Source organism: Ambystoma mexicanum, chromosome 10 (genome assembly GCF_040938575.1).
Source record: "Ambystoma mexicanum isolate Mex_15411 chromosome 10, UKY_AmexF1_1, whole genome shotgun sequence".
Lineage (NCBI taxonomy): Eukaryota > Metazoa > Chordata > Amphibia > Caudata > Ambystomatidae > Ambystoma > Ambystoma mexicanum.
In genome coordinates this window covers 330,370,312-330,389,153 of record NC_090932.1, presented here as the reverse complement: position 1 = coordinate 330,389,153, position 18,842 = coordinate 330,370,312, and the positions used below count along the sequence as shown (strand labels likewise).

Below are 18,842 nucleotides of genomic sequence, written 5' to 3'. Positions count from 1 at the left end.
CTTACACAGTGACGTTGGACTCCCATGACATGTGTGGGCAGTCTGTAGTCAATACTGTGTATACATTCCTAGTGCATATTGTTTTAGTATTGTACACTGCATGGTGTATTGATGTGTGCTTGTGCATCCATGTCTCCCTCCTAATTTGCAGGTTCATTCCTCATGTCTTCACAAGGCCGTCTACTTTGGAGATGGAGTTCATGTTGTAAGCAGCGCACTTCCAGATTTGTGTGGCACCAACACTGTACAGTTGGAAGTGGTTGATGTGCTAGCATCACCAGGTTGTAAGACTACGTATCCTTTAACTTAGTACTGTCATGTGAATGCTATGTTTGGGGTTGGGTAGCTGCATTGTATTGTGGTAAGTATTTGGTCATGTGTGTTGTCAGTTCTACATTAATGGGAGCATATTGTGTGTGGCCAGTTTCCATTCGGGACACTGTACTTTGTGACACTTGTGTCATGTTTTGGGGATTCCTTTGTTTGCTCTTACATAGCATGACATGCCATGGTGTGTTGGGTGGCGGTGCTGGGGAGGGGTTGGGTGACATGGCACTGTTGTCATGTTGTATCTTGCAAGGGGGTAATGATTTTAGCAGCATAGAAGTGTCTTTTGATGACACAGCATTGGTGGTGTTTGTGTAGGTAGGGATGCACACAATGGAACACTTCAAGGTGAACAATCTCAGGCTGGTATGGTTGTGACAGTTGACTGTCACTTGACTCATCATTGATAGTCAGCTGGTTTGTGCCAGGGCTGTGTGCACTCCACAGGGGTGTGATTTTAGGTGAAGTAATTAGCCACCAGCTGCGTATGGGCTGCCTCACCCCGTGCCCTTTCCCCTCCCATGCGCAGCGGGCGTGCATGTGGTAGGGGATGTGGGGGGTACCACCATGTCCACGGCCAGGCCCCGGCGTGTTGCAACGTTGTGCAGGACACATGCTGCCACTATGATCCTGCACACTACTGGGGGAGCGTATAACAGCTGCCCGCCAGAACGGTCAAGGGAGCGAAAGCGTGACTTGAGCACTCTGAATGTGCGCTCCACTATGCCCCGGGTTGCAATGTGGGCTGTGTTGTATCTTACCTGGGGTGGCGTGGTGGGGTTCCGAATTGGCGTCATCATGTCGGTGCTCAGAGGGTAGGCACTGTCCCCTGGGGAGGTGGTGATGGGTATCATTAGTGGGGTTGTGACATTACTCAGTATCTGACATGTATGCATGTGCAGTGGCATTTATACTCACCAAGCAGCCATGTATAGCTTCTAGGTCTTGGTTTAGGGTTGACATTCTGTAAATGAAACTGTCGTGGGTGGACCCTGGATATTTGGCATATACTGAGGTGATGATTCCCTTGGCATCACATACTACCTGGACGTTGATGGAATGCCAGTGCTTGCAGTTTCTATAGATGTGCTCAGATGCCCTGGGGGGACGTAGAGCCACATGGGTGCAATCAATGGCACCTAGCACGTTGGGGAATTGTGCCACCCCGTAGAAATCCTGGGCGGCAGCCTGCCTTTCTGCAGGTGTTCTGGGCAGGTATATGTGCCTGCGGACTAATGGGCGTGTAGTGATGATGGTCAAGACCTGGTGTAGGCAGCGTGACCTGTGACACCCCCCCCACTATGGCACTTGTCCGCTGAAATGATCCAGTGGCCAAGAAGTGCAGTACATTAAGGACCTTCTCCAGGGGGCTGAGTGCTTGGGAGCACAGGGTGGGTGATGTGAGGTCATCCTCCCACTCACTGACCAGGTCGAGTATTATGTGAGGTGGAAACCTGTACCTCCCATTCACGTGGTCATCAGGCATCCCAAAAAGGCTGATTCTGGGTGTAAAAATTCTGGCCCCGACTATCCTCCTCCTCCTCCTCCTCCTCCTCCTCCTCCTCCTGCGGTATGCCACAGCCACTGCTGCTAGGAACGGTATTTTTATCCTGGCATCTGAGCTTGTTTGTTGTTTGCGCACACTTTTATGATGTGCGGGTCGACGTACACCTGCTTCCTGCTGGCGTACATGTTTCCGGATTGGCCCGTCTTTTTGGGCGCATGCCTTAGCCACGTTCGATTCCATGAATACGTGTTGTAGGCGAGCATGTGAAACTTCCCGCGCACCCCAGTAATACACGTATCCCGCTCGGCCAGGCTCAATCGCGTGTGAAACTTCACGCGAACCCCTGAAATACACGTACCCAGGGCAATCGCGTGTGACACTTCCCGCGCACCCCAGTAATACACGTACCCCGCTCACCCAGGCCCCATCGCGTGTGAAACTACCCGCGCACCCCTGGAATACACGTACCCCGCTACCCCAGGCCCGATTGCGTGTAATACTTCACGCGCACCCCTGAAATACACGTACCCCGCTCCCCCAGGCCCGATCGCGTGTAAAACTTCCCGCGCACACCCAGAATACACGCACACGCTATTTTTCACACAGTGGGTGTCCCTGTTTGTTGCGTACCCCTTTGCACGTCATTTGTCCTAGGGGGCCACAGTATGGGACATTCATCAGAGCTGTATATTCGTGCTTTTTGTTAGCGCACATTTTGGCGCACATTTTTTTCCAGCGCAGGGACGCTACCGCCTGCCTTCGTGTGGCAGACCGGTTTGGGTCTGTGCGCGTCTTTGCCTGTGTGCTGGTTTGCCCTATTCGATTCCATGAATACGTGTTATAGGCGAGCGTGTGGGCGTTCCGCGCACTTGCCTCCTGTACTTCCCCCGTGACGCCCACATTTTCACGAGTTGTTCCCCATTCCGAGTATTACGCCCCGTGTTCCGCCTACTTTTGTTATGTGTGCCGCGCTATGTGCGCTTTCGCTGTGGCCTTAGCGCACGCCGTTAGATGACCTGTGCGCCGGCGTGCGCTGCGCACTTTTTCAGCGCACATCCATGATTTTACTCGCGCACGAACTTCCATGAATAGATGTACGCTGGTTTCCCTGCGATATTCGCACTTGCACTGCGATTTTCGCTCTTTCACGGCGAATCACACGTTTTCGCACGCTTGTGCCGAAATTTTCAGTGCACATTAATTCCATGAATCGGCATGATAGACTTTAGTGAGAGTCTACAAAGTAAGAGTTGTAACATACCTTACTAGAGATACTGCTAATGTTCTTGTGCTGAGATTGGTGACCTACTTTCACATGTATTGCTTTGTGCGGGCAGGTTCAAAGCCTTCCACTTCGTTTATTTCCCATAAAGTCGAATTTTCAGTTTAACTCCTATTTACATATAAGGCAAATTAAGTATGTGGTGTGTGGTCTTATGTTCAGTTGCTTGTATGATTGGGCCGTGCTATAATAAGTACCACATTGTCTATAATTGCCATTTAAGTGTTGTAAAGTTTTGTTTTATAATCTTTCTTGATTTTTGTTAGATGCCAAAGACAGAGCTTGTTGTAGAGAAGCCCATTACAGACACAAAAGAAATCTTGGTGGACACTGCTCCAACTGTGGAGGGAATAAAGGTAAGCTTTTATGTAATAAAGTAAAATACAAAATGTTTCCCAATGGTTTGAGAAATGTCATATCAAGTTTTAAGATAATTTAAGATCTCCTCTAATAATATGCTGTCAAGTGCCTGCTCAGTACTTTTATTGAAAGTATCTGAAAGCCTTTTTTCTTAAGTTTATTTGCCAGTTACCTCAATAGAATTTCGGAAAACCTGCCATATCTGTTATAGGCAACGTACTGCTAATTATCACAGCGATTATGGCCTGACCTATTTGAAATCAGCGAAAAGAATCAGCTCCTACAGGTTTTCCTTACTTTCATAGATGATCGGTCTGTATCTTTAAACAATACTTTTAAAAAAAATTGTGAAATGTCAAAAAGTGACTGCTGAAATCATGATTTTCCAAAAACCTATTCCATATCTTGTTTTTACATACAATACTCCTTGAAAAATTGTGGAACTTAAAAAAAGAATAATCTTGGATTACTTTTTAACTTTACTGCAATATATTTCAGTGAATTGGTAATTTGGACATTTGAGCTTGAAAAACTGGACTGGTAGTATATTCACTACACCCATAAGTTCCCCACACTTTTTTTGCTGGTTGCAAATATTTGTTGATTTCAAAATACGGGCATTTTAATATGTTAGAAGTACTGCACTCCTAGCTTTGAGCATGCAATACAGTAGAGTTGGGACAAATAACCACTGGCCATTAATGCATTGTGGTTGGTGGTAATTGTATTACTCCTGGCCAACCCTGCTGTAGAACAGAATACTCCAATAGTATTTGAAATAACTATCCAAATTAAGGGTGGAATGGCCAACAGGGCGGATTGAGCTGAATCGTTTCTCGTTGTGCTCCGATAACCCGCTCCCAACGATCCATAGGGAAGCCTCCCTTTTCAGATGAAATGTGGAGACCTGATAGTGAGCTTTGCGAAGTGGTGCTTCAGAGCTGCTGATCACGCAGGAGGAGTTCTTTAGGCAGTGTAGCCTGCTTGTATCTTGGTGGAGAAATATAGAAATTGTCCACTGTGGAAGCTGCCAGGACAAGGTGCCATTAAGTAGTGGCGCTAAAGGGTATCCCAAGTGAATGCAGTGAGGTCTGTACATCTGCACTTCATCCCTGGCCCTCCTGGCTCACTCTAATGCCCACAGAACCCATCCATGCTCGCGCTGCTCGCCATGGACCAGCACTCAATAAGTGTTGATTCCAGTGAATATTCATGGCCTGTGATGGGCGCTGCAAAACAATGCAACACTGCATGGGATTCCCTTTTTGCTCTTACTACACACTGAATAGCAGTGGATTTCTTTCTACCTCTCCATTACCATTAAAGTGTGCAGCTGTAGTCTATGGGCCCGAGGAGGGCCTCAACATAACTGGGGGATCACTATGGCCTGCCTTTTTTGGGGAGAAGTTGTTGGGTCCGTGGTAGCACTTTGTTTTGATCACAGTCACTAAGGATGTCCAAATACTTAACGAAAGCCAATGATCCCGCTAGGCAGGCTTTTTAAAATGCACCTGGGTCCTCAGCCCACAATAACGAGCAACACAACCTACAGGGAGCAGAAGACAACAGCACGATTGAGGAGCCGATGTTGTTTATAACTGGGGTGCTCCTGAACTCTCTGCAGGGTCTAAAAGAATCTCAAGAAAGTGTCCTGGAGGAAATGGTTGGCACTCTCTGCAGCCATAAACAAAAATAAAAAACAAATTGCTGCACAGAGGAACGTATGGACCAAACGGAAACGGCCCTCCCAACACTTGAGAAAAGAATCGCTGGGTAATATTGGGACTAAAGGAACTTGCAGATAATACAGCACTCTTTCTGCTAAAAAATGAACACATTGAGAATAGAACAAGGAGAGAAAATCTCTGAATTCGCTTTTTGAAGGATGAACCTGAGGCAAGGTATATGATTAGATGCGTCTTAGAATTATTCTGTCTAAATGTGAAGGACCCTCAACCTGCAAGAATGAAAATAGGGTGCACAGAGTTGGCCCTGTAAGAGCAGACAAAAGCAGCTCTACTCGTGATGTTATGGTCCAATTCCATGATTTCACTTTGAAGGAATTTATCCTGTCTGAACCTAGGAGGAGAGGACAAATCGACTTCCTAGAGTAGAATCCGGATCTTTCAAAAACTGGTCACAGCCACACTCACAAGATGGAGATCTCTGAAGCCCATAACGTAGCAATTTCAAAAATGCCAACTCAAATGCAAATGGGCGTACCTGTTTGGGTTTCAATTTAAAATGGAAGATAAGGTACAGACCAACTTTTCTTTGGAACACAGTGCTAAGCGAATCAATTACCCATTCAAGTGATGAGCAAGACATTGATGAATAAACTTAGGCTGCAGGATACTGGGTCCTGCAGAAAGAGACAGAAGAAGTAAGTAAGGGAAGACCGCCCAAAGACAGTTTGCCCTACGTTGGCCTGTGGCTGTGGGGCCGAAGGAGTGTGTTTAGCCACCCCTGCTCAGCAGAAGCATTGTTCTGAGGGTTTCAGCCATTGACTGCTACTTGGAGTCCTTGATACTGTGAATTCTTAATTTTCTTGTTCAATCAAAGTATGGGGAGGCAGTTGAAGCAATAATTATGCCTTTTGAGGATCTAGTTGGTGGAGTACACCATAGCAGAATGGAGTGAAATTTGTGATGATGTTTTTCCTGAATTATGTTTGATGTGGTGTGACGGCTGGACTGTTATTAAAAATATTTTGTATGATACTGGTGGGTTAATGTTCTATAGGCTTAAAGGCATGTTACTGGATATGCAACCGAGAAGGGGGTACAGGAGGCCTTGTTATAGTTATAAATATCTTGTAGATGTGGCTCCTCTTTGGACTATAGACGTTTTTACTCTCCTAAATGACTGATTTTATTTGGTTTATTAAATGTTTGGGGCCTCAGTACACCAAACAACAGGGTACAAACTTAATGTGACTACATTAGACTTAACCAAAAGATGGCCTTGGCAAATACGAGTGGGTCGCAGTGATGGGTGCATCGAGATGTAAGTGATGCTCCGAAGAAAACATGCTTATAATTCATCGCATTGGCTTTTGGAGCGGGTGTACTGATATTCATGGAGATAAAGTACAGAGGGTTACTATTTCTTTAACCCTAGTTGTACATTCTCTGATTCTAAATACTGCACTGTAGAAAGGATTGTCTGCTAAAAATGATTCTGCCACTCACATAGAGGGGAATTCTTACCAGTATTTCCTTGACATAATGATTTAATTACTGTGAAGACACCCATTGTAAAGTCACTGCCCATGTTTACTGATATCAATTTCTTCTCTGAGAAGAAGCATGTCTCTGAGGCTGTCTAATTCCTTTTCTGAACTTCCGATTGAACTCAATTTGAGGTGGGCATGCAACTTCCATGTTTGGATGTTAGCCAGGTATTCGTGGAGTTGAGCGATTTCCAGGGGGCCAGTGACCTTTAGGTACAGCTTTGTGTCATCAGAGTAATGATGAATAGCTATCTTGGGGTCATTTAGAAGAGTTCCCAAGGGTACCATGTATAGATTTAAGATGACTGGGGAGAGGATGGAACCTTGGGGGATTGCACATGTGACTGGGAGTCGGTTGGATCTGAATGAGCTCATCTATAAGGCCTGGTGTCTGCCGGAATAGATAGGACGTAAAACATTTTAGGAAGGTTCCCGGGGAAGCCCATCCATCCTGTTGGCAAGGAGCGAGAGGAGTGTTAGGTGGTCCATTCTGTCGAAAGCAGCAAGCTGTCTAAGAGGACTAGGACGCACAAGTCCCCTGTGTCTTTTATTTGCAGCTCATTGTCCACCGCTTGGAAAGTTGCAGTCTTAATGCTGCATTTAGGGCGGATGCTGGACTGATAATCGTGGAGGAGGCCAAACTGTATTTTGTCAAGTAGTTGGGTCGCAACTACATTCTCGATACTCTTCCAAATGAACAGGGGGCTCGTGATAGGTCTGTAGCTGGTTAGGTTCTCTGGTTCAAGGGAGGCATTCACAATATCGAGGAGGGCGTTGACTGCTGGATCAGTGAGTTGTTTGAATAGGAAGACGAGGAGAAAGTCATTCTATGTAATCAGTATGTTTAAGGGAAGCAAATGTGTCTTGGATATCCTTAGGAGAGAGGAGGTGAAGTCTGTCCAGGAGGGCTGTGCCAGAGGGGGGAGGGAGGGCTAGTAAAGCCCTGTCTCCTTTTGGGGCATTGATGAGACCTCTAATCTTATCACTTTTGTGAATGAAAAAGGTATTGATTCTATCGCATTTCTCTTGTGAAGCCGGCAGCTCATGGATAAGTGTGTGCCAGGCGCAGTGATTGGCTACTTTAAATAAGGCTTTGCTCCTCTTAGAGGCTGCCTTAGTGGTGGAGGTGTAGTAAGACAACTTGGCATTAGATTGTGTGTATTCATTGGGTGCGCAAGGATTTGACGGATGAGAGATCCTCTTGGCTGCAGTCCTTGTGCCACCGCTTTTCAATGGATTCGATTGAGCGTTTATTGGCAGCGAGCACAGATGTGTCCAGGTTTAAGACGATTTGACTTTGGTGCGACTAGACTTTAGTGGGACGTGGGCATCCACTAGTCATTTGGCAACGTGGTTAAATATACCCAGAAGGGCTGAGGCATTCCCTGTGGTTTGGAAAGTTGCAAAGGTTGCCTCTAGTGTGTCTAGCAGGACATTCTTGAAGGAGTGGCACCCAATAACAGTGAGTTTAGCCTGGTCTATCTAGGGCAGCTTGGTTTGTGATATGAGAAGGGGCATTGCAGCGTGGTCAGTTCATTCGAGGGGAGGGGTTTCGAGCATGAGAGGAGTGGGGAGAAGGTGAAGATGAGGATGAGCGTCTGGCCTTTGACAAGCATGGGGAAAGAGTATGATCTGTTTAAGGTCCATGGAGTTGGTAAGAGACAATAGGGATTCACATAGATGTTTTGCTGGTTGAGACCCAATGACATTGAAGTCATCCATTGCGTAAGACTCCTAGAGATTGTACTCTGAGTTAGGGGCCCAAAGGTTTACTTTGCAGTCACATGCCATAATTGTAAATGTAAGTCAGTTTTGGCTTGTAAAGGTCAGCTTTTATTGTTATATTTGTGATTGATTACAGAAATCCAGTCATCTGAATTCTTGGAGAATTGTAATACAGTTTTCATGGTGGTGTATAATTGTTAAAATAGTTTACCTAACTATTGGGGGGTCTTTTAGACTATTTTGGTACAGTTGTGATAAGACAGTTAAGGCTTAAGATGTTAGGCCTTTGGCTAAGATACAGTTTCAATGCTATTGTGTGAAAATACTGTTAAAAAACAAATAGTTGAAATTATCAGATTTTGGCTGTACCAAAAATATGTACAGCTGAAAATGGCGAACATTTCATCCATTCGATTTTCATTATAGCGAACAAGGGAAGCAGGAGTTGCGGGGGTGCCCCATGCACCCTTGTTCGCTATAATGGAATCAGGGGTTGCAGGGGTGCCCCTCGCATCCAAAACAAAGTTTTGAAAAAAGAAAAGAAAACGGAAGTGAAGAGAACTGGCGCAGTGGGATTCGGTGGCACACAGTGAAGTGTGCTGCCAAAAGGTAAGTAAGGGGGTGAGGGAGAGCGGGGTATACAAAGGCAATTTAGCTGGGGGGTTATTAATTGAATACAAACATTTAGAATTCTATATTTTCATTTTCAAAATGTTCGTATTCGAAATAATAACATACCCAGTTTCAACATTTTTACTCATAGATATGAAAAGTAGTTGATCCACTTGGTTATCTAGTAAGTTTGACCAATACCTCACTGACATCAGGAGCCCAACGGATGCTATTCGGCAAGTTCGGCAGCTACATCGGTAGTCCTCTCAAAAAAGACTTTCTCAGCAGGACAGTGTTCAGAGATCTACACGCTGCAAAAGCGTGAGTATAGGATTATCACCTCCTCTCCATCAGCAGAGAATGACTTCTCAGGTATCCTTTGTGTCCTGAAGGTAAGTTTAAAAGATTTTGAATGGATTGTGTCCTCACACGTATTACTCATCTTTAGATATCTTCCTTTCTCCAGCATGGGTCTGGCATGGATTCACATGCTCAAGAATATTCCCTGTCGTCAGACTGTGAATTCTCTGTAATAAAGAAAGCAGTCTTGCTTTAAGAAAAACTGAAGACTGCCCTTCTATTAGCAACCCATCACTGTAGGCTGGGTCATACTGCACCCGTTCAATGGCAATTGTCTCCCTAAGTCCCTCCCCAGAGGCCATCTTCAGATTTCTATCACACGCTTCGGTGCTGGGAGTCCTCTATAGTTGCTCTACGAGCAAAACTTCTATTTTTGCATTTCTTTGATGAAAAATCATCAATTGTTTGGTCATAACAATCCGTTTTGCGGTCCGATATCCAGTCCGGCAACAGGGCTGCGTTTGCCGGTGAAGAGACTAGCGCTATACCATCAGATCTTTGTGTCAAGTTTCAAGGCCTAGTTGAGGCCTACTTAGCGCCTCACCATGTCAAAAGAATGCAAGAGGAGCCTATTTAAGCTCTGCGCCACATGTGGCTTGCGCAACGTGTCTACACCCCGATCATGACGAGGATGGCTGCGAAATCTGTCAGGGGGTCCCCGCCAAAACGAAGAGTGACCGTTACTGCAGACTGATGGCGGTTGAAGGAGGAGAACGGTGCGTCTCCTGGGAGTTCGCAGGCTTCTTTCAGATCCAGTCCTCCACTGGAACATTCTCTTTTGGTTAATTGGTCGAGATCCCTAAAAGGCAAAGTGCCATGCTGCGCATTGCCGCTACCGCGGGTCCCGCTCCAGAGTTTGACTCCTGACCCTCCACATCAAGTTTGCCGCTGAGTAGAGTATCCTCTGGAAAATAATTGTCTTCATCGAAGCAGAGCGTTACATCGAAGCATAAGGCAAGCAGAGAACCTCGTAGTGAAGTGGCAAGGTCTTCTTCAAACCTCTCGTCATCGGCAAGATCATTGGCGATCCACGGACAAGAGACCTCTGGTTACCAGTGCATCAGCGGTGAGACCCTTGTTAATGCCTACCCCGTTGACGACCACCGCATCAGCAGTGAGAGTCCCTACAACAACCCCGGCGGCTGCCCTGTCGATTGTCCCATCTTCGACGGCCCTGTTGACAACTATGCTGGCGAATATAACTATATCCACACCTTTGTCGAAAGCATCAGTGACAAGAATCATCTACGAGAACAATACTTCCTCCTCAACCGACTGCCACGTCAACCACAACTAGGCAGGTGTCATGGCCACAGGCCCCAGAACACAAAAACCACACCATCTCGTGATGGGGGCAGTGGGACACGACTCACTTATGTCCCTTTGGGACCCATAAACACAGGGGCCCTGGCTGGACTCAGTCCTGGGTCCTTTGGCGCCCGGCTCATATAGAGATGTGAGCAGGAACACTTTATTTCAGTGCAGGAGTGCTTTTACTTTATTTCAGTGCAGGAGTGCTTTTACTTTATTTCAGTGCAGGAGTGCTTTTATTTTACAAGAACTTTCCAGGAGCTGAAAGCCTTTATTCCAGAGAACATCCTCATGTGCTGGCTCATCGGGTGTGGCTCCCATGGCCTGGTCTTCATGTGCTGACTCATCGGGTGTGGCAGGCAGGCTGAACCTGGTAGGCGTGGCTTCAGAAGCTCAGCTATATAAGCTGCTCCATCCTTAAGACCAGTGCTTCGCGTTACTGTGCACTCTCGTGCAACGTTACGCTCACCGCCGCTTGGACCAGTTTACTTACCTTTGAAACCAGGCGTTCTCCTGCATTCTCACCTCCAGGAAACCGGTGCTTTATCGCTTCATCCGCAGATTCATCTCCTGACATCCAGTGATCTTGATCCCGACGCCGCAGCACTGCACTCCGCATCCACGAACTCGGACCCTGTGAAGAAGAAGAAAGACAAAGTTAGAACATTCATCCTAGGGCTGCGCCGCATTTGAACCCCACTCGCCCACTAGTTAACAATTTACCAGCTACTGTACCGCTGCAGCTTCGTTCCTCATTCCCTCCAACTGCCGCCTCCAGCTCCACAGCTTCTGCCGGGCTTGCAACATCACCTGCAAGGGAAGAAAGCAAAAGAGCAAACATCAAAAGTAGAACGGACAGCAATACAAGACAACAAACTTTACAATACAACAAAAACAGACGAGGAAAGACCAAGGCAAACAGGAACACTTACCTGAAGTATAGTGGCTTAGTCGCAGCAGGACTGGACTACCACGTTCAAGAGACCAGTGAAGGAACTCGGTCCAGATCATACAAGCGCCCCTGCCAGAAGCAGCAGGACGGAGTGCTCGCCAAAACTAATCAACAGGGGAGCTTTCCAGGGACAGCGCATCCCACGGGTACCACGGTTTGGGAGAAGGGGTCTGGAAGGGGATCAGGCGCACAAGCTGGCATGCTCACGCCCCCTATTCTCCATGCAGGAGCAGTCCCGAGCAGCATCACCTATTACCACCAGTCACCACATAAGCGCAGAGGGCAAAGTCGGACCCGAGCAACCTCATCCTCGGGAGGGCTGCAACCGTGCCCCAACGCCTCCGCAGAGACCAGGTGAGCGTAACAGCAGGCAATAAAGTCCCCAATCTCATCTCTTCCTCAACCTGGGTCATAGGATAAGAGAGGCAGGGGCACAGTTAGTGTGATTTACAGTTCTGAAGTAGTAGTACAGGAAGGCTGTGTATCAGACCTAGAGGAGGACAACCCCCGGGTTTAACCCTTGAGGGAGCATTTTCGTCTGGTGAATTCATGGGAGGGCGCTGGCTCGTCGAGAGACGCACCATCAAGTTCTAGGGATTTGTCCCTGGACATCTTAACTACCCTACACACTCTTGTGTCGGAAATACAACAGCGCATGCCTCCGCAGCTGGCTCCAGTGGAACCCACCACAGAGGACAGCCCACCAAGACGGATACCTCACCCATCGAGGGCTAGACAGGCAACACCACCTATAGTGGAGGACCCACCCCTGATGGACACGGCAGCGGAGGATACGGCGGATGATACAGATGGATTTGATGACTTCATAACAGCTGATGATACACCGCTAAACGCAGATGACACCCCTAGGGCATCCCTTCCAGACAAAGTGGGTTCCTTCCACTCCATGTTAGCAAGGGCTTCCACCTTGTTTAATTTGGTACCTGAGGAAAAGGAGGAGGAGGGATTCTTGTATGAGAGAAGAGCCTCTGTCATGATGCCTACCCCCGGGGACCCAGACCAGGTCCAGCAACCCCGGAAGCAGGCATCAAGTTATTTTGTGCAAGCCCAAAAAAACCCCTTCTAGGGGCTGTTTGGGTGTGGTCCTGGCGCCTATGGCGCCAGGCTCATATGGATAGTCAGTCCTGGTGCCATAGGCGCCAGGCTCATAGAGTAGAACTTACCTGATGCAGACCATGCTGCAAGCTTACCTGATGCAGACCATGCTGCAAGAGCTCCAGGCCAAATGAGGCTTGGAAGGGACTATTTTACCTAGGGACTATTTTTTTACTCGGGGGGGGGGGGGGGGGCGGGCTCGGGAGGAATACTTACCTGGGACTGCTTTGGTGCTATTTAAACCACGCCCGAAGAGCAGCACACGCTTCGCGTTATTCTGCATCCAGCAGCGTAACGCTCACCGTGCCTGCAAGTCTGCATCCAGTCTTCTGCCACGCCTGCCTCGAGTTTGGAGCTCCTAGAAAAAGGGAGAAAGAAGGCGAAAACGTTAGAACAAGAGCAATACCTTTGATTCATCCCCGAATTCCCGATCCATCGTGCCTTCGAGCTGGAAGAAAGAAGTTATTTTATGCGCTTCGCCTCGCCTGCTGCAGCGGCGCGCTGAACTCACCGGCCTTTGCAGCATCTTCACATTCCACCGCATCCTCCGGCATGTTCCCGCCGCATTCCGGCACCTAAGGAGTAGACCAGAACAGCAAGGTGAGCCAAGGGAATACACAGAGGAATATTAGTTACCCCCCCCCATAGATTTACCTGATTTTACCACCGGGGGTACTAGTCCTCTTCACGGGTCGGCGCAGCTTCCACTGCATCTTCGCCGAACCCCGGCCCCTAAGGGGAAACAAAAGGACAGCAAGGTGAAACAAAGGTACTATCAAGGGGAACCCTCCTCACCATTCCCCGAGACTTCATACTTTCTCTCAGCGCCTGAATAAGGGAGAAAGCAACAGGTTACATATTGACATTATTTATCGAACTGTGTTGGAAATACAAATCCTTACCAGAATATTACCGGTTGCCACGAGGAACTCTTCACTAGGGTCAAGCTGCAATCTGCAAGGAATCGGACAAGAGTGAAAGTCAGGCATTTGAACTCTTACGAACTACATACTTTTCGCAGTCAATATTGTTCTGGAACTCACCGATTCCTTCCAGCCAGTGAAGCAACAGGTTATCAACGCACCCCTGCGCTCAATGCAGGATGAAGAGCTCATCTTTTTAAACCATCAGGTGAGACTATAAGAGGGGACATCAAAGGTGATCCGTGGGTGGGGAGAACAGCGGGGGCGGGGGGATTTACACTCAACTCCACGGGTGGTTAATTCCCTTTCTCCGTTTGCAGAAGAATATTCCTACGGACCAAGCAAACAAAGCTAAGTGGGCCAGTCCATTCCTTCATCTCGGCCCTATGCGTCACATTGGTGGAGACCGCAGCTGTCCAGTTCAGATCGGCGCCTCTGTGGGAGCCAGGTGAGCGTAACGGCCTCGTCCAAGAAGACGGGGACAGCAATTCCACTCCTGGATGTGGGAGGAGGGCCCTGGCCCTCATGAAGGCCCCGAACTCGGCTCACCTAGACGGGATAGGTTAAAGAAGTACAGGCTTCCAGACTTGACACCCAGGTGCCTAAGATCCCAACCATCCCTAGACTGCGTGCTCTCTGCTGCAGCAACCAAGAGGTTGGCAAATCCGTCCTCTTAAGTCGCTGCTTCCCCCAGACCAAGAAGGAAAGAAGCTTGACGCCATGGGCAAGGGCATTTCATATACAGCCACCTACACAGTTAAAGCTGCAAACACCCTGGCAATACTAGCATGCTACAATAGAGAGCTATAGTATAAGCCGGGCGCAATCCTTGACTTTCTCTTCGACGACAAGAAGGCAAGGCCGTAGCTCTATTTCAAGAAGGGGAGGTAGCATCCTATCATGCCATCAGTGGCCTTGGATGTGGCAGACTCAGGCTTCTGGCAGATGGGTAATGGAGTGACTCTGAGAAGACAAGGATGGCTCAAGGCCACAAACTTCAGGCAGGACGTGCAGTCGAAAGTCGTTGATGTGCTCTTTGACGGGGAGAACCTGTTCGGCAAGGCTGTGGACAAGACATTGCAGGCAATAGAGACAGACACAAACGGATAGGTCCCTCGGGGACCCTCGAACAACAGCAGTCGTCTTCCTTTCATTCTTCCAGAGGAAAGTTCAGACCGTCTAAAGGCTACTCAACATCCTCCTACCACCAGCCTTCCCGCTCTTCGTCTTAAGAGTTGTATAGATGCCGGTCGCCAGGTTTTGGAGGGGGAGCGCAGTGCCAGTGTCATCTTCCGGCAAGGGCTCAGACTCCCGAGCAAGCCTCACCAGGTGTCATTATCATTTTCCAGTATGGGGTCTGGCATGGATTCACATGCTCATAAATATTCCCTGTCGTCAGGCCGGGAATCCTCGGTAAAAGAAAAAACAGTTTCACTTTCGTTTATAAACTGTCTTTCTCCTATAAACCAATCACTGAGCTCTGGGTCATACTGCCCCAGCCAATGACTGCGCTCTCCCTAAGCCCCTCCTCTGGCAGCCATCTACAGATTTTTACCGCATGTTCAATGGTTGGGAGTCCTCGTGATTCGCTGTTCGAGCGTCCTGCGATTTTCACGCTTTTTTGGTAGGAAAACTCTGTTTTTGGTTCAATCGAGCCTGTGTGCGCCATCATTTATCCATCCGATTAACAGGGATCTGTTTTTCCGTATCTTTCATCGCCCCTCAAGGGAAGAAATCGTTGAGTGTTTCTTCTTGGAAGTTTCCAAAAGTCCATCAGGCCTACACTGCACCAGATCATGTCGGAGGAGAAGGAGGACAGAGCTTCCCTCTTCAAGCTGTGCACCAGCTGCCGTTTGCAGAATGTTTTCATGGACCACAAGCATTCCTAGTGCCTGTATTGTCTACACCCGATGCACAAGGAACTAGATTGTGAGATCTGTCGTGTATTCTCCAAGCGCACGATGAAGGACCAGCCCGTCCGACTGGTGACGTGGCTCAAGGACAAGGCCTCTATCCGTGTGGTCCACAGGGGCATGCATCATCTGGACCCAGCCAGCCAGAGCAGGCTTCCAAGTCTTTTGAGGGTGTTCCATTCATGGGGGGCCCAAGACAAGGCCAAGCACTGCAAGTCCGCTTCCGCCAGGATTGCTGCGCAAGCGGGTCCCACGACGGTCAGGGCGTGTTCGTCTCCATCAGCCTCAATCTCCAGCCATCGATCCAGCTCTTCGTTGAAGAGAAGTCGGCCAACCCAGGGAAGCTGCGAGAGAAACCAGAGAAGGCCAAGCAGGACAAGGTATCTGTCCTGCCAGCTAAGACCCTGGTAGTCCAGGCCAAGACGCCCTTTGCCATCGAGATGTTTGCTGCCACCCTCGCGAAGGCAAAAGGGGCTGACCCGGTCCAGGGTGCCCCGGTGGTGGCCAGGGTGGCGATCCCTCCCAGGCGGGAGGCTTCGGCCAAGCCAGTGGAGAAGACTCAGGAGAGGAGGATGCCGGACCTGAGCCCGAAGCTGACCCCTCAGGACCCGAAGAAAGTGGGGGTTTGAGGGCGTGCAAGAGCTACAGGGCACAGAAATGTCTACGTCCGATGAGGAAGACATTGCTTACATCAGTGGTCTTCAAACCTCTTTGGCCTGGGCCACCCCTGAGCAAAATTTGGGCAGGCCAGGCCCCCCCAAAAATGCCAAATGGACAATATATAGAAATGGCTATGAACTATTGCGTGCCGTCACTGCACCCTAGCCCCTGGGCTCCCCTGCCTGCTCCCATCAGTCGCTGGGCTCCCTCATCCCACTCCTACCCAGTCCCTGGGCTCTCCCCACCCCATCACAGACACCAGGTTCTCCCCACCCTGCTCCCACCCCTATCCCTGCGCTCCCCCACCCCATTCCAACACAGTCCGAGGGCCAGTGGGAGCTGGTGATTTTTTTTAATGGAGGGGCAAAAATAATTCCCACAAAATGCCATAGCGAACGAGCGCACCGAGGGAACCCAAACCAATCAAAGGGGTTTCTGGGGGTACAACCCTCCTTCCACCCCCTTTACCTCACTCACCAAAATCGGCTCAAATGACCAAAACGAAAACACACACACACACGCGCACACACGCGCACCTATCACCATACACTCACTCATAACACAAGCATACATGCATCCATACACATATTTAAATAAATTAATATAAACGTACCTTCTGCAGGTGCCTGCGCGTGGGTGCTGAAATGCCCCACTACAGGTTACTCTGTCCGTATGTGCGAGGAGGCACATGTCATCCTTCTCGCACATGCAGTGCCCCAGCCAGCATGTCCAATGAGCTATGCAAGACTGGCGAAGCAAAACGCCCCCAGCCTTGCATGGCTCAGTGAGCATGTGCGGCTGGGGAACTGAACTGTCAAAGGGAAACAGTGTTTTCCTTTGACAGTTCAGCCAGCCCATGAGCACTCCCTCAGCTGGCAAAAGCAGCTGAGGGAGTGCTCAGTGTTTCACTGGGCTGGCTCCTTGGCTCCTCCATAATGGGTGAGGGGGCCACTGGGTGGATGCCCCTTAGCCGGTTATGGATGCCACCAGGCTACGCAGCTAGTAGCTTTGACCATTGTTGCTGAGTGAATATTCTTTAAATATCACAATTTGCTTACATTTGAACAAAAAACACCCCCATGGGTACTATTCAAACATCCTGTGACTAAAGGAATGAATATCCCTTTGCAACTGCAGGGCGCCTTTTCATTGGTGCCTGAGACAGTATTATGGTCCAGTTCCTACAATCGAAAAAAAAGAATTAAAAAAAAATCTTTTTGTAAACATTTTTTTTTTTTTACACATTTCATGCTGGGCTCTCGTGCCCCTCCCTGGGATGTGGCCACGCCCCCCTGGGGGGGCGGGCCCCATAGTTTGAAGACCTTTGGCTTACATCCACACCATCCCGGAGGAGATGGGTGACGACGAGAACTTTGAGGGGTCGCCCGCCGAAGGCGGCGGCGAGGACGATGACGAGGTAGGCGGAGACGACATAGGCGCTGGGCCCAGCGACCCTATCCCCCGGGCACGTCCCAGAGACCTGTTGCAGGATATTCTCTCGACCCTCCACACACTGGTGTAGGAGATTCAGAAGAGGATGCCGACGGCAACTCCACCAGCAACGACCCCGGTGACACCACGGGCAACACCGTCAAAGAAAAGGAGGAGGCACCCTACGCCTCCACTCCAATCGTCGCTGCCCCCCGCCCCCTAGGGACATGGGGGACGGACAAGGCTATGACGGACACCGACGACAACGGTGGACTCTCTCCACCACCAAGGGCTTCTCTGCCCGACCAAGTGGGATCCTTCCACTCCATGATCGCCTGTGCGTCAGAACGTTTTCAGCTAACCCCGGTAGAGAAGAAAAAGGAAGACCATTCTGTCGGTACCGCTCCTGGACGATGTCTGGGGTGAGAGGCTGGTACTTCTGATGAACGCCTCCTCGGCACCGGCAAAGAGGGACTGGCTGGAGAAGACATTTTCGAGTGCCGCAGTCTGCACCCAAATCTTTGCGGTCGCAACCATCGCCGTACTCTGTGGTCTCGTCTGCGGCAAGGAAGAAGTCGTCCAATCCATTGTCTTCAACCTCTGTTCCCCCGAATGGCGAGGGGAAGGAATTGGACGCTGTTGGACAGAAAGGCATTTACTCTGTGGCGACGACAGTCAAGGCGGCCAACGTCTTAGCGATCTTGTCCAGGTATGACCGGGAGCTATGGTACAAGGTGGCTCTGATCCTGGTTTTCCTCCCCGAGGACAAGCGGGTAGAGGCAATGCAGATCCTTCAGGAAGGTGAGGTGGCGTCAGACCACACCATCACTGTGGCCCTGGACTTTGCGGACACGGGGTTCCGCCAGATGGGAAACAGGGTTGCCTCCATCGTCATGGCTGGCTGAAGGCCACCAACTTCAGACAAGACGTCCAGATGAGGGTCCTGAACAAGCTGTTTCGACTGAGACAATCTTTTTGGCAAGGCAGTCGACGAATCTCTTCAAGCCATCAAAGCTGACACAGAGGTGGGCCATGCCCTGGGCACGCTGCAACAGCACCGTCCTTCCTTTCGTCCCTCAGGAGGGAAGTCGGGGAGGTCTTCAAAGAGTTTCGGCATTGGATCGTCCTCTT

The 18,842-nt window shown here is 49.2% G+C and overlaps 1 protein-coding gene across 1 annotated transcript in view; it reads left to right on the top strand.

The window, feature by feature from the left end:
• The window catches only part of LETM2 (leucine zipper and EF-hand containing transmembrane protein 2), a 780,753-nt gene that overhangs the window by 688,861 nt on the left and 73,050 nt on the right, over nucleotides 1-18,842 (top strand). The window contains exon 9 of the mRNA XM_069617933.1: nucleotides 3,383-3,472. Coding sequence (XP_069474034.1) covers nucleotides 3,383-3,472 — 90 coding nt within the window. The remainder of the gene's footprint in view (nucleotides 1-3,382; nucleotides 3,473-18,842) is intronic.